This window comes from Oncorhynchus tshawytscha, linkage group LG01 (assembly GCF_018296145.1).
Source record: "Oncorhynchus tshawytscha isolate Ot180627B linkage group LG01, Otsh_v2.0, whole genome shotgun sequence".
NCBI lineage: Eukaryota > Metazoa > Chordata > Actinopteri > Salmoniformes > Salmonidae > Oncorhynchus > Oncorhynchus tshawytscha.
Window position 1 is genome coordinate 5,599,636 of NC_056429.1, and position 13,910 is coordinate 5,613,545.

A 13,910-nucleotide genomic window follows, 5' to 3' on the forward strand; every position below is an offset into this window, starting at 1 on the left:
ACACCGTCTATGGCAACTTGCCTATGCTGCTCAGCCATCGCTCATCCATATACTTATATGTACATATTCTCATTCACCCCTTTAGATGTGTGTATAAGGTAGTAGTTGTGGAATTGTTAGCTAGATTACTCGTTGGTTATTACTGCATTGTTGGAACTAGAGGCACAAGCATTTCGCAACACTCGCATTAACATTTTTTTTAAATTTAAATTTGATCTAACTAGGCAAGTCAGTTAAGAACAAATTCTTATTTTCAATGACGGCCTAGGAACAGTGGGTTAACCGCCCGTTCAGGGGAAGAACGACAGATTTGTACCTTGTCAGCTCGGGGATTTGAACTTGCAACCTTCCGGTTACTAGTCCAACACTCTAACCACTAGGCTACCATCTGCTAACCATGTGTAAGTGAACAATAAAATTTGATTTGATTTGATATTGTGATGTTAATTTTTGTTTGCAGGGTTAATCTTAACCTCTTGTAAATATAGTATTACTTTAGTACTGTATGATAAAACATGAAACAACAAATATTTATTTCTGTATTATAATGTCAGGGATGACTCTCTAACTGTCATCCACCAAAGAGATAAAGCCTTGTTTACACTGCAGGCCTTAACTCTCAGATCAGTTTTGTTTTTCAAATCTGTTTTGGAATACTGACTGTCCAAACAGTTACAAGTGACCAAATCACCTTTCTGTGTGTATTCAGACAGCAGTCATTTGTTGACATGGCTACGCTAGTTGTCTTAGTAATGTGTGTATTCAGACAGCAGTCATTTGTTGACATGGCTACGCTAGTTGTCTTAGTATTGTGTGTATTCAGACAGCAGTCATTTGTTGACATGGCTACGCTAGTTGTCTTAGTAATGTGTGTATTCAGACAGCAGTCATTTGTTGACATGGCTACGCTAGTTGTCTTAGTAATGTGTGTATTCAGACAGCAGTCATTTGTTGACATGGCTACGCTAGTTGTCTTAGTAATGTGTGTATTCAGACAGCAGTCATTTGTTGACATGGCTACGCTAGTTGTCTTAGTAATGTGTGTATTCAGACAGCAGTCATTTGTTGACATGGCTACGCTAGTTGTCTTAGTATTGTGTGTGTAGTGGTGCAAGCTGATTGGTGGTGGCACTCATACTTCCTATCACTCAGAAGTTAAGTAGCAAGCTAAGGTGACAATAATGCCATGGATGTTTCCTAGTTGTTTTGAATGTCCAGATTCATAGTGGAAGAACACTTTTAAAGTCTCGTAGGACAAGATTATCCAACTTTCAAAACAAGTCGGTTTTTGCTAGCCACAGCAGTTAACTAGCTAGCTAGGTAGCTGTTTAGCTAGCCACAGCAGTTAACTAGCTAGCTAAGTAGCTGTTTAGCATTCTAGCATATTCACTCATTAACAATTAACAAGCTAGTTAGCTACCAAACGTTCTTGTTAATCTGTCATCAAATAAGCTAGCAAGCAAAATGCCAAATAACAGTCTAACAACCACCTGAGGTCAAATTGAGCAAGATTTGACCGTTCAGACACAAGTCGCATTACCTTTGAAGGTGGTTTGAAATGTGGCTGGAAATATCTGCTTCCATGTGCTTTTTGTCTTTTCAAACTGTTGGAAAATATACAGATTCTAATCTGATATGCAACATGCTTTAGGGGGGGAATCACTTCAAACTGCCAGTGTGAAGAAGGCTACAGAGGTTTCACAGCTTAATAAACCAAAGCTTTCTAAAACAAGGTGCATGCACTTCTACAAGAAAACAAACAACGGACATAAGTATTTGAAGGTTGCATTTTAATAAGATAAGTAAGCATACATTTCTACATTTTAAATATGATTTAATCTACATTTGACATATAAATCAAAGCGATTAGATAAATAACAGCCGTGTGAAGCAGGGTAGCAGGGTGTTCCTTAGTAAGCAGCGAGTGGATTGGTGCTGGACCACTCCCATCTGTATTAGTACAGATCCCATTTACACCAGTGTGTTGCTGCGTGTCCTGCGGGCAGGCACCCTAATGGCCCTGTTGCAGTCGCTGTGTCTGCAGCTACACTCCTCCACGTGTAGGTAGGTGTAGGGCACCACATCTCCATTCAGACACCGTAGGTCCACCGTGCGGTTACTGGACCGGGACTCCTGGCAACAGGCACAGGAGTGGTCCAGAGACGCAGCCATGGCAGAGTACCTGGAGGACGGGAGTGAAAGAGAGGTGTTCACAGAGATTAAGAGATCATCTACTCCCCAAGAGACAAAGACACCTCAACAAATGACATGTTTCACAAAACACAAATACATTTAGGGTGTGTGTGTGTGTGTGTGTGTGTGTGTGTGTGTGTCCCAGACACAGATCAAACCTAGTCCTGGACTAAGAAGCATGTTCAATGGAGATTCATTTAAAATGATTTTCAGTCCATCACTAGGCTTTTTAAACTGGATACTGGAACCCTACCCATGGTGTTATGGCTGTGATGAGGCTCCACTGGGTTGTGATATTAGCATTGTTTCCACACTCACTTGGTGAAGGTGTTGCAGGATCCCTCACAGTACGGCATCTCCACCTCCTCAACAGACTGGCAGCTCTTGTGGTTGATGAAACTCTTCATGGATCCTACCTTACAGGCCTTGTCCTTCTCCACACCTGGTATTGGAGGGAGACACACCGTTATACATTATCCGTCTGGAAAGACCATGAAAAAGAGCTGCACCTGTTTGAGTTCACTGACTACAAGGTGGCTCTCCTTGTCAATCATTATCAATTAGGAATAACAGTGGTTTTATGATGCATGAATCTGATCGCATTCCAATCCTGATATAAAATTGTTAACAGCTTTGAATATTTCACTTTCATACTTACAAATTCTACAGCAGCCGTTTGCAGCGGTCTGAATTGAACCCTGTGGAGAAAAAAGTTTCAACGTTTTCTTTACATAATACATTTCATATTAGGACAAGAGAAGTAATTTTTCTGTCAAATGAAAACTGGTATATTGTGTGTACTGTACTGTGATGGAAATGATTGTGGATCGAAATATTGTCAATAAGGTTGGTTATTGAGAGCATATGCAGTCAGCAGGCCTTTCTGTTCTTGTTATGTTGAGTACTGTACTCAGGCTGGTCTTTCTGTTCTTGTTATGTTGTGTACTGTACTCAGGCTGGTCTTTCTGTTCTTGTTATGTTGTGTACTGTACTCAGGCTGGTCTTTCTGTTCTTGTTATGTTGTGTACTGTACTCAGGCTGGTCTTTCTGTTCTTGTTATGTTGTGTACTGTACTCAGGCTGGTCTTTCTGTTCTTGTTATGTTGTGTACTGTACTCAGGCTGGTCTTTCTGTTCTTGTTATGTTGTGTACTGTACTCAGGCTGGCCTTTCTGTTCTTGTTATGTTGAGTACTGTACTCACAGGCTGGCCTTTCTGTTCTTGTTATGTTGTGTACTGTACAGTACTCACAGGCTGGCCTTTCTGTTCTTGTTATGTTGAGTACTGTACTCACAGGCTGGCCTTTCTGTTCTTGTTATGTTGTGTACTGTACAGTACTCACAGGCTGGCCTTTCTGTTCTTGTTATGTTGAGTACTGTACTCACAGGCTGGCCTTTCTGTTCTTGTTATGTTGTGTACTGTACAGTACTCCCAGGCTGGCCTATCTGTTCTCGTTATGTTGAGTACTGTACTCACAGGCTGGCCTTTCTGTTCTTCTTATGTTGTGTCCTGTACTCACAGGCTGGCCTTTCTGTTCTTGTTATGTTGTGTCCTGTACTCACAGGCTGGCCTATCTGTTCTTGTTATGTTGAATACTGTACTCACAGGCTGGCCTTTCTGTTCTCGTTATGTTAAGTACTGTACTCACAGGCTGGCCTATCTGTTCTTGTTATGTTGTGTACTGTACTCACAGGCTGGCAGTTGGCCTGCTGGAAGGGCGGGCAATGGATGTTGGAGCTCTGGGTCAGATAACTATCACCGTTTTTCACACAGCTGTACTGCTGGCACTTGTCACCAGGAGCAGACCATGTATCTCCATGCTGGACACACACACACACACACACACACACACACACACACACACACACACACACACACACACACACACACACACACACACACACACACACGTTTTTACATTAGTGCATGTGTCTTAAGATCGCTAAGTGAGACAACAACATACACCACTCGTAGGGGGTGGGGCGGACTGGGACTTATTTAACACGCTCTTTAAAGAGGTAGGGTGTCAGAGGTTTTAGGGAGATGGGCAGGCACTCCTCTGTCCTCATATTATGGGGAAGCTTGTTCCACACACACACACACAGCCGCACAATCAATATAGACATTTAACAGAGAACTACTTACTACTTCTTAGTTCATCTGTGACAGTTAAACTGACAGAAACGGTACCTACCTTCAACAACTGCTTGGTCCCATTGATCTGGAGGACACAGTGGGTCTGAACACATTTACCACAGCAGTCATCTGAGGAGTAGTTTGGCTCCTGGTACTCATATCCCTGCAGGAGAAGAGGAACACATGAGTGACTTGCTGCAACACCTAAAAATAATGATGATGATGATAATACACGTTATTAAAGTGTGAATACAACCGATTGTCTTCCCAGTGAACTCTACAGAATAGAAGAACTCAAGAACAGATGTCTCACCGCCCCGATGCCTCACCACCAATTGAGAATGATTTTAAAAGCAAGGACTGGGCTTAATCTGTCGGCAGTTCTGAATCAGACAAGGTTTACTTACTTACTTAATCTGGGTCTAGGAAACCAGCCGATTTAAAGTATAAAAACTCATTGACTGAATACATTTAAGCTACTCAATGGTATTTCAACTTTTGGTAAATATTTGAAATGTAAGCAGACACGGCAGCTGTACCAGGTGTTACCTTTTCACAATCTTCGTCACATTGCATGAATCCACAGTCAATTTGGTAATGACCAGACTTGGGGTCCACTTTGTTGGTGCAGGTGCACTCCTGGCACTCTGATCCCGGTACTTTAGAATTGGGCTAGAAGAACAAGTAACTCTTTACACATTACTTCAGGGGAACCAGGATATCCACTGACTCTAACACAGGGGAACCAGGATACCCACTGTCTCTAACACAGGGGAACCAGGATACCCACTGTCTCTAACACAGGGGAACCAGGATACCCACTGTCTCTAACACAGGGGAACCAGGATACCCACTGTCTCTAACACAGGGGAACCAGGATACCCACTGTCTCTAACACAGGGGAACCAGGATACCCACTGTCTCTAACACAGGGGAACCAGGATACCCACTGTCTCTAACACAGGGGAACCAGGATACCCACTCTCTCTGACACTATTTGACATGAACCCATATAGCGTATGAGACTTACTGTACACATACTGCAATATATTAAAACAATTATATACCAAGAGTGTTTATTTATGTAATGAACATTTCAGATGAGAGAGCAGAATAGTTTGTCATTACCAGGTATTCAACGCCTTTGTGAAGACAAACTCTTTTAGGCTCTGAAAGAGACAAGAGACAAAAACAAACAATTGAGAGAGAGACACAGACAACCAATTGAGAGAGAGACACAAACAACCAATTGAGAGAGAGACACAGACAACCAATTGAGAGAGAGACACAGACAACCAATTGAGAGAGAGACACAGACAACCAATTGAGAGAGAGACACAGACAACCAATTGAGAGAGAGACACAGACAAACAATTGAGAGAGAGACACAGACAACCAATTGAGAGAGAGACACAGACAACCAATTGAGAGAGAGACACAGACCACCAATTGAGAGAGAGACACAGACAACCAATTGAGAGAGAGACACAGACAACCAATTGAGAGAGAGACACAGACAACCAATTGAGAGAGAGACACAGACAACCAATTGAGAGAGAGACACAGACAACCAATTGAGAGAGAGACACAGACAACCAATTGAGAGAGAGACACAGACAACCAATCCATGGGACTGTCTAAAATAACTGGTATTGTCTCAGCAATACAAACACAGGAATACTAGATAGTCTAGATATAGTTAAAGAGACCATACCACATGTAGATAGTCTAGATAGTGTAGATAGTATAGATCTAGGTAAAGAGACCATACCACATGTAGATAGTCTAGATAGTATAGATCTAGGGAAAGAGACCATACCACATGTAGATAGTCTAGATAGTCTAGATAGTATAGATCTAGGTAAAGAGACCATACCACATGTAGATAGTCTAGATAGTATAGATCTAGGTAAAGAGACCATACCACATGTAGATAGTGTAGATAGTGTAGATAGTATAGATCTAGGTAAAGAGACATTACCACATGTGTGCTCTGGACAGCATTTCCCCTCAGGGACTGAAACCACTGGCACGAACCCAATAGGACAGTTCATGTTGGTAGGTGGGCAAGTGCTGCTGTCACAACCTAGGAGGGGAAACAATAGCAGAGTATGGACATAATAATATGAGCTGATTCATGTCTTCACTATGTGTGTGTTGTCAACACGACTGAGCTGAGCCCAGCTGTACGGCACTGGCCTGGTTACACATCAACCATAGATCCTGGACCCGTGCTGGAAAGGACCATGTGAAAAGAACATATCCAAGCCAGCACAGTACGGTTCAGGTCGGCACAATACTGTTGAAATAGATCTGAGTATAATATGTAAGGTAAAAAAGTGTTGTGAGATCCTTACGGCAGGCGAGGTTGGAGCAGCATGGATCGGATGGATCGGTTTGGTTGACATATACAAAGCCTGGTCCAGTGCATAACTCTACTGGTGGTTTGGAGCAGACCTTGGGTTTACAGTTCACAGTCTTGGTGGATTCCAAACAAACGCAGTCCTGGCACTTGTACTCAAACCTCTCGTTGAACTGTGATGAGATACAACAAGAAGGGAGTGTGATTCTATCAATGGGTTTGGTCAAATGTAGTGCACTAAATAGGACATAGGGGGCTAAATATAGGGCATAAGGGGGCCATTTGGCATTCAGACAATGTGGATAATACTGTGTGGACGCTGTAAGTAGGTCCTCATATAAACCTCTGGCATCATCCATGACAGAGCCAGTGGACTAGATAACAGTCTATATTAATTAGTCAAATAAAATAATGATGAATCAAAACCAAAAGGCCTAACTTACCTCTCGTGGAACTCCTTCGGGGTCAATGCATCCTTCAAAAACACAAACACCACCATTTAGTAGAACATTCAAAGACCTGAAACGTCCTTGGAAAGGTTATGTCCTAACCATCTTCTCTGTGTCGTCAACATGAAATGGACCAATGGCAGTAACTGGGAAAACTCACCACACTTATCAACACAGATCCCTGAGTCCTTGTTGAAGAGTTTCATCCCATCAGGACAGAAGCAGCCTTCTGTGGTGAAGTTCATCCTAGACTCGTCTGGACTGTAGAACACAACATTACAGTGACAACTCCTGTTTCCTATGTACAGCAACTCTATATTTAACTGTAGGTAGGTATTTTCTCTTTGTCTTATTTGACAGTCATAACGTTGTCTACCTCAGTTAACATAAAACATGAAAGCAAGGTTGTTTTTGAGCTAGACAATCTCTAAATAGAAACCTACTTGTCATCACAGGTTGGCTGTTCTGCAGGACCGCAGGGCTTGTAGACTTTGTCAGCTGGACAGTCGCTGGCTGTTGAAGAAAGATACAACTCAGTCTATAGTGACACCCGAACCCCCTGTCTCAGTCTCCAGTATATATACTGCAATAGTCTATGTGCCGGGGGGCTAGGTTCAGACTGTCCTATCTGGTATAATTCTCCTGTCATCTCTGGTGTCATGTGTGACCTTAAGTATGCTACCCCTAATTCTTCTCTCTATTTCTCTCTCCCTTCACAGAGGACCTGAGCCCAAGGACCATGCCTCAGGACTATCTGGCCTGACGACTCCTGGCTGTGCCGGTCCCCAGTCAACCTGGTCGTAATGCTGATCCAATTTCTGCTGTTGTGACTGCATCTATGGAACCCTGTCCTGATCACCGGATGTGCTGTTTCGACCCTTTCTCTCTCTGTCTCTGTCTCTGTCTCTCTCTCTCTCCCTCTCTCTCTCTTTCTCTCTCTCTCTCTCTCGCTCTCTCTCTCTCTCTCTCTCTCTCTCTCTCTCTCTCTCTCTGTCTCTCTGTCTGTCTGTCTCTCTCTCTCTCTCTCTCTCTCTCTCTCTCTCTCTCTCTCTCTCTCGCTCTCACTCTCTCTCTCTCTCTCTCTCTCTCTCTCTCTCTCTCTCTCTCTCTCTCTCGCTCTCTCTCTCTCTCTCTCTCTCGCTCTCTCTCTCTCTCTCTCTCTACTGAACCTGCTGCTGAACGATCTGGCTTTAATTGCCATGTACTCTTACAATCTCCACCCAGCACAGCCAGAAGAGGACTGGCCACCCCTCAGAGCCTGGTTCCTCTCTAGGCTTCTTCTTAGGTTCCTGCCTTTCTAAAGAGTTTTTCCATGACACCGTGCTTCTACATCTGTGTTGCTTGTTGTTTGGGGTTTTAGGCTGGGTTTCTGTACAAGCACTTTGTGACAACTGCTGATGTAAAAAGTGTTATCACAATGGAATAATATTCTGACTACAGTCATTATTTACAATCAGTTGATTGTAGGACTGAAGCCCGATACTATATTACACATTACAAAGGGGAACCAGACAAGGATGTCCACTATCTCCATCATTTATCACTTCAAATACAAAAATGCACTAATCTAATATTTACAAATAGAAACCCCCCTCCTCTATTGTGTGTTCATCTACAACACACACTAAGTTGTGTTAGTACAGTATTGTTCCTGGTCTGATCTACAACACATACTAAGTTGTGTTAGTTTAGTATTGCTCCTGGTCTCATCTACAACACACACTAAGTTGTGTTAGTATAGTATTGTTCCTGGTCTGATCTACAACACACTAAGTTGTGTTAGTATAGTATTGTTCCTGGTCTGATCTACAACACATACGAAGTTGTGTTAGTATAGTATTGTTCCTGGTCTGATCTACAACACAGACTAAGTTGTGTTAGTATAGTATTGTTCCTGGTCTGATCTACAACACAGACTAAGTTGTGTTAGTATAGTATTGTTCCTGGTCTGATCTACAACACACACTAAGTTGTGTTAGTATAGTATTGTTCCTGGTCTGATCTACAACACACACTAAGTTGTGTAAGTATAGTATTGTTCCTGGTCTGATCTACAACACACACTAAGTTGTGTTAGTATAGTATTGTTCCTGGTCTGATCTACAACCCATACTAAGTTGTGTAAGTATAGTATTGTTCCTGGTCTGATCTACAACCCATACTAAGTTGTGTTAGTATAGTATTGTTCCTGGTCTGATCTACAACACACACTAAGTTGTGTTAGTATAGTATTGTTCCTGGTCTGATCTACAACCCATACTAAGTTGTGTAAGTATAGTATTGTTCCTGGTCTGATCTCCAACACACACTAAGTTGTGTAAGTATAGTATTGTTCCTGGTCTGATCTACAACACACACTAAGTTGTGTTAGTATAGTATTGTTCCTGGTCTGATCTACAACACACACTAAGTTGTGTTAGTATAGTATTGTTCCTGGTCTGATCTACAACCCATACTAAGTTGTGTAAGTATAGTATTGTTCCTGGTCTGATCTCCAACACACACTAAGTTGTGTAAGTATAGTATTGTTCCTGGTCTGATCTACAACACACACTAAGTTGTGTAAGTATAGTATTGTTCCTGGTCTGATCTACAACACACACTAAGTTGTGTTAGTATAGTATTGTTCCTGGTCTCATCTATACAGTTTCTTGTTCCTGGTCTTCTACAGAGTACTTCATATCTCTTCAATGGTGGACTTATTTATCTATCCTTATTAGGTGAGTCTTATTTAACCTGGTGAGTCTGGATGTTTTCAACGAGTACAGTAAGCCTACCACAGAGCTCGGTGTGGTTTCTCCAGTAGATGCATACTCCGAACTGGGCACAGGCAGCAGCGTATGTCTGCAGACTGGTGCACTCCACCGCTGGGTTGGACACATGGCAGCTGTCATAGACACAGCCCTTGTAGAAGTTGTCAGGTGAGACAAATGGATGACAGGCTGCAAAAATGCTGTGGATTGAAAACCAGAGATGAAAGAATATGAGAAACAGACCTTCCAAATACACTGTAAGATTCATATTGGTTTCTGTCAGACACAAAACACACCTTTGTGTATAGGTTAGGGGTATAGAGCTACATCATTGCATGTGAGAATTTAGTCTGTGATAAGTTAGATTGTTGATAGTTACAACAGGTTTTATAACTTTACTCAAACTCCTGACAGACTGTTCAATGGAGTAGCTGGCCACTCCTGACAGACTGTTCAACAGAGTAGCTGGCCACTCCTGGCAGACTGTTTAATGGAGTAGTTGGCCACTCCTGAAAGACTTTTTAATGGAGTAGCTGGCCACTCCTGACAGACTGTTCAATGGAGTAGCTGGCCACTCCTGGCAGACTGTTTAATGGAGTAGCTGGCCACACCTGACAGACTGTTCAATGGAGTAGCTGGCCACTCCTGACAGACTGTTCAATGGAGTAGCTGGCCACTCCTGACAGACTGTTCAACAGAGTAGCTGGCCACTCCTGAAAGACTTTTCAATGGAATAGCTGGCCACTCCTGACAGACTGTTCAATGGAGTAGCTGGCCACTCCTGACAGACTGTTCAATGGAATAGCTGGCCACTCCTGACAGACTGTTCAATGGAGTAGCTGGCCACTCAGCACAGACTGTTCAACGGAGTAGCTGGCCACTCCTGGCAGACTGTTCAATGGAGTAGCTGGCCACTCAGCACAGACTGTTCAACGGAGTAGCTGGCCACTCCTGACAGACTGTTCAATGGAATAGCTGGCCACTCCTGACAGACTGTTCAATGGAGTAGCTGGCCACTCAGCACAGACTGTTCAACGGAGTAGCTGGCCACTCCTGGCAGACTGTTCAATGGAGTAGCTGGCCACACCTGGCAGACTGTTCAATGGAGTAGCTGGCCACTCCTGGCAGACTGTTCAAAGAAGTAGCTAGCCCCTCAGGACAGACTGTTCAATGGAGTAGCTGGCCACTCCTGGCAGACTGTTCAATGGAGTAGCTAGCCCCTCAGGACAGACTGTTCAACGGAGTAGCTGGCAATTTTCCCACACAGCATTTGTGTCATATAAATCACCCTAAGCATGACATTTTATTAGAGAACTTGTACAATGCCTTTACGAAGGTGGACCTGTCCTTCAGGAGATCACAGTGCCTTTAGAGAGGTGGACCTGTCCTTCAGGAGATCACAGTGCCTTTAGGGAGGTGGACCTGCCCTTCAGGAGATCACAGTGCCTTTATGGAGGTTTACCTGTCCTTCAGGAGATCACAGTGCCTTTAGGGAGGTGGACCAGTCCTTCAGGAGATCACAGTGCCTTTAGGGAGATGGACCTGTCCTTCAGGAGATCACAGTGCCTTTAGGGAGGTGGAACTGTCCTTCAGGAGATCACAGTGCCTTTAGGGAGGTGAACCTGTCCTTCAGGAGATCACAGTGCCTTTAGGGAGGTGGACCTGCCCTTCAGGAGATCACAGTGCCTTTATGGAGGTTTACCTGTCCTTCAGGAGATCACAGTGCCTTTAGGGAGGTTGACCTGCCCTTCAGGAGATCACAGTGCCTTTACAAAGGTGGACCTGTCCTTCAGGAGATCACAGTGCCTTTAGGGAGGTTTACCTGTCCTTCAGGAGATCACAGTGCCTTTAGGGAGGTGGACCTGTCCTTCAGGAGATCACAGTGCCTTTAGGGAGGTGGACCTGTCCTTCAGGAGATCACAGTGCCTTTAGGGAGGTGGACCTGTCCTTCAGGAGATCACAGTGCCTTTAGGGAGGTGGACCTGCCCTTCAGGAGATCACAGTGCCTTTAGGGAGGTGGACCTGCCCTTCAGGAGATCACAGTGCCTTTAGGGAGGTGGACCTGTCCTTCAGGAGATCACAGTGCCTTTAGGGAGGTGGAACTGTCCTTCAGGAGATCACAGTGCCTTTAGGGAGGTGGACCTGTCCTTCAGGAGATCACAGTGCCTTTAGGGAGGTGGACCTGCCCTTCAGGAGATCACAGTGCCTTTATGGAGGTTTACCTGTCCTTCAGGAGATCACAGTGCCTTTAGGGAGGTTGACCTGCCCTTCAGGAGATCACAGTGCCTTTACAAAGGTGGACCTGTCCTTCAGGAGATCACAGTGCCTTTATGGAGGTTTACCTGTCCTTCAGGAGATCACAGTGCCTTTAGGGAGGTTGACCTGTCCTTCAGGAGATCACAGTGCCTTTAGGGAGGTTTACCTGTCCTTCAGGAGATCACAGTGCCTTTAGGGAGGTGGACCTGTCCGTCAGGAGATCACAGTGCCTTTAGGGAGGTGAACCTGTCCTTCAGGAGATCACAGTGCCTTTAGGGAGGTGGACCTGCCCTTCAGGAGATCACAGTGCCTTTATGGAGATTTACCTGTCCTTAAGGAGATCACAGTGCCTTTAGGGAGGTTGACCTGCCCTTCAGGAGATCACAGTGCCTTTACAAAGGTGGACCTGTCCTTCAGGAGATCACATTGCCTTTAGGGAGGTTTACCTGTCCTTCAGGAGATCACAGTGCCTTTAGGGAGGTGGACCTGTCCTTCAGGAGATCACAGTGCCTTTAGGAGGTGGACCTGTCCTTCAGTAGATCACAGTGCCTTTAGGGAGGTGGAACTGTCCTTCAGGAGATCACAGTGCCTTTAGGGAGGTGGACCTGTCCTTCAGGAGATCACAGTGCCTTTAGGGAGGTGGACCTGCCCTTCAGGAGATCACAGTGCCTTTAGGGAGGTGGACCTGTCCTTCAGGAGATCACAGTGCCTTTAGGGAGGTGGAACTGTCCTTCAGGAGATCACAGTGCCTTTAGGGAGGTGGACCTGTCCTTCAGGAGATCACAGTGCCTTTATGGAGGTTTACCTGTCCTTCAGGAGATCACAGTGCCTTTAGGGAGGTTGACCTGCCCTTCAGGAGATCACAGTGCCTTTACAAAGGTGGACCTGTCCTTCAGGAGATCACAGTGCCTTTATGGAGGTTTACCTGTCCTTCAGGAGATCACAGTGCCTTTAGGGAGGTTGACCTGTCCTTCAGGAGATCACAGTGCCTTTAGGGAGGTGTACCTGTCCTTCAGGAGATCACAGTCCCTTTAGGGAGGTGGACCTGTCCGTCAGGAGATCACAGTGCCTTTATGGAGGTTTACCTGTCCTTCAGGAGATCACAGTGCCTTTAGGGAGGTTGACCTGTCCTTCAGGAGATCACAGTGCCTTTAGGGAGGTGTACCTGTCCTTCAGGAGATCACAGTGCCTTTAGGGAGGTTGACCTGTCCTTCAGGAGATCACAGTGCCTTTAGGGAGGTGTACCTGTCCTTCAGGAGATCACAGTCCCTTTAGGGAGGTGGACCTGTCCGTCAGGAGATCACAGTGCCTTTAGGGAGGTGGACGTGTCCTTCAGGAGATCACAATGCCTTTAGGGAGGTTTACCTGTCCTTCAGGAGATCACAGACAGAGGAGTCTGGCTTGCATGGCTTCTGTGTGGGTTCAGGGAGAGGAGAGTTGGTGGGGATTCCAGGTGGCACATGGCATTCAGGTTGGTAGAGGTCCTTGGCTGGCCAGTAGTCTGCCATCACAGCACAGTTCTCCACCAGCTGACCTCCAGGCAACATGCAGTCATCAGCCTGGTTGTTGCTACATGTTCCTGGAAGAGATGCATACAGTTCAGGTTCAAGTAGTTTATTTTGCCATTTGCAGCTATTAAAAGTAATACATACATTGGACATCTTTGTTGGAGCACTCTCACATTTAGTAAAGCACATACAGTAAAAATATCAGACACAGACATCAGACAGGAAAGCCCAAACCATTGTTTCCTAGCCTGGTCC

At 44.7% G+C, this 13,910-nt stretch overlaps 1 protein-coding gene across 1 annotated transcript in view; it reads right to left on the reverse strand.

Moving 5' to 3' along the window:
- Positions 1 to 1,773: 1,773 nt before the first annotated feature.
- LOC112242153 (mucin-2) overlaps positions 1,774 to 13,910 on the reverse strand; it is a 38,591-nt gene continuing 26,454 nt past the window's right edge. The window contains 14 exon segments of the mRNA XM_042327629.1: positions 1,774 to 2,182; positions 2,512 to 2,635; positions 2,852 to 2,891; positions 3,883 to 4,011; positions 4,386 to 4,490; positions 4,877 to 4,999; positions 5,456 to 5,496; positions 6,309 to 6,413; positions 6,685 to 6,862; positions 7,133 to 7,164; positions 7,299 to 7,399; positions 7,582 to 7,651; positions 9,916 to 10,091; positions 13,513 to 13,726. Coding sequence (XP_042183563.1) covers positions 1,972 to 2,182; positions 2,512 to 2,635; positions 2,852 to 2,891; positions 3,883 to 4,011; positions 4,386 to 4,490; positions 4,877 to 4,999; positions 5,456 to 5,496; positions 6,309 to 6,413; positions 6,685 to 6,862; positions 7,133 to 7,164; positions 7,299 to 7,399; positions 7,582 to 7,651; positions 9,916 to 10,091; positions 13,513 to 13,726 — 1,649 coding nt within the window. The 3' untranslated portion in view covers positions 1,774 to 1,971.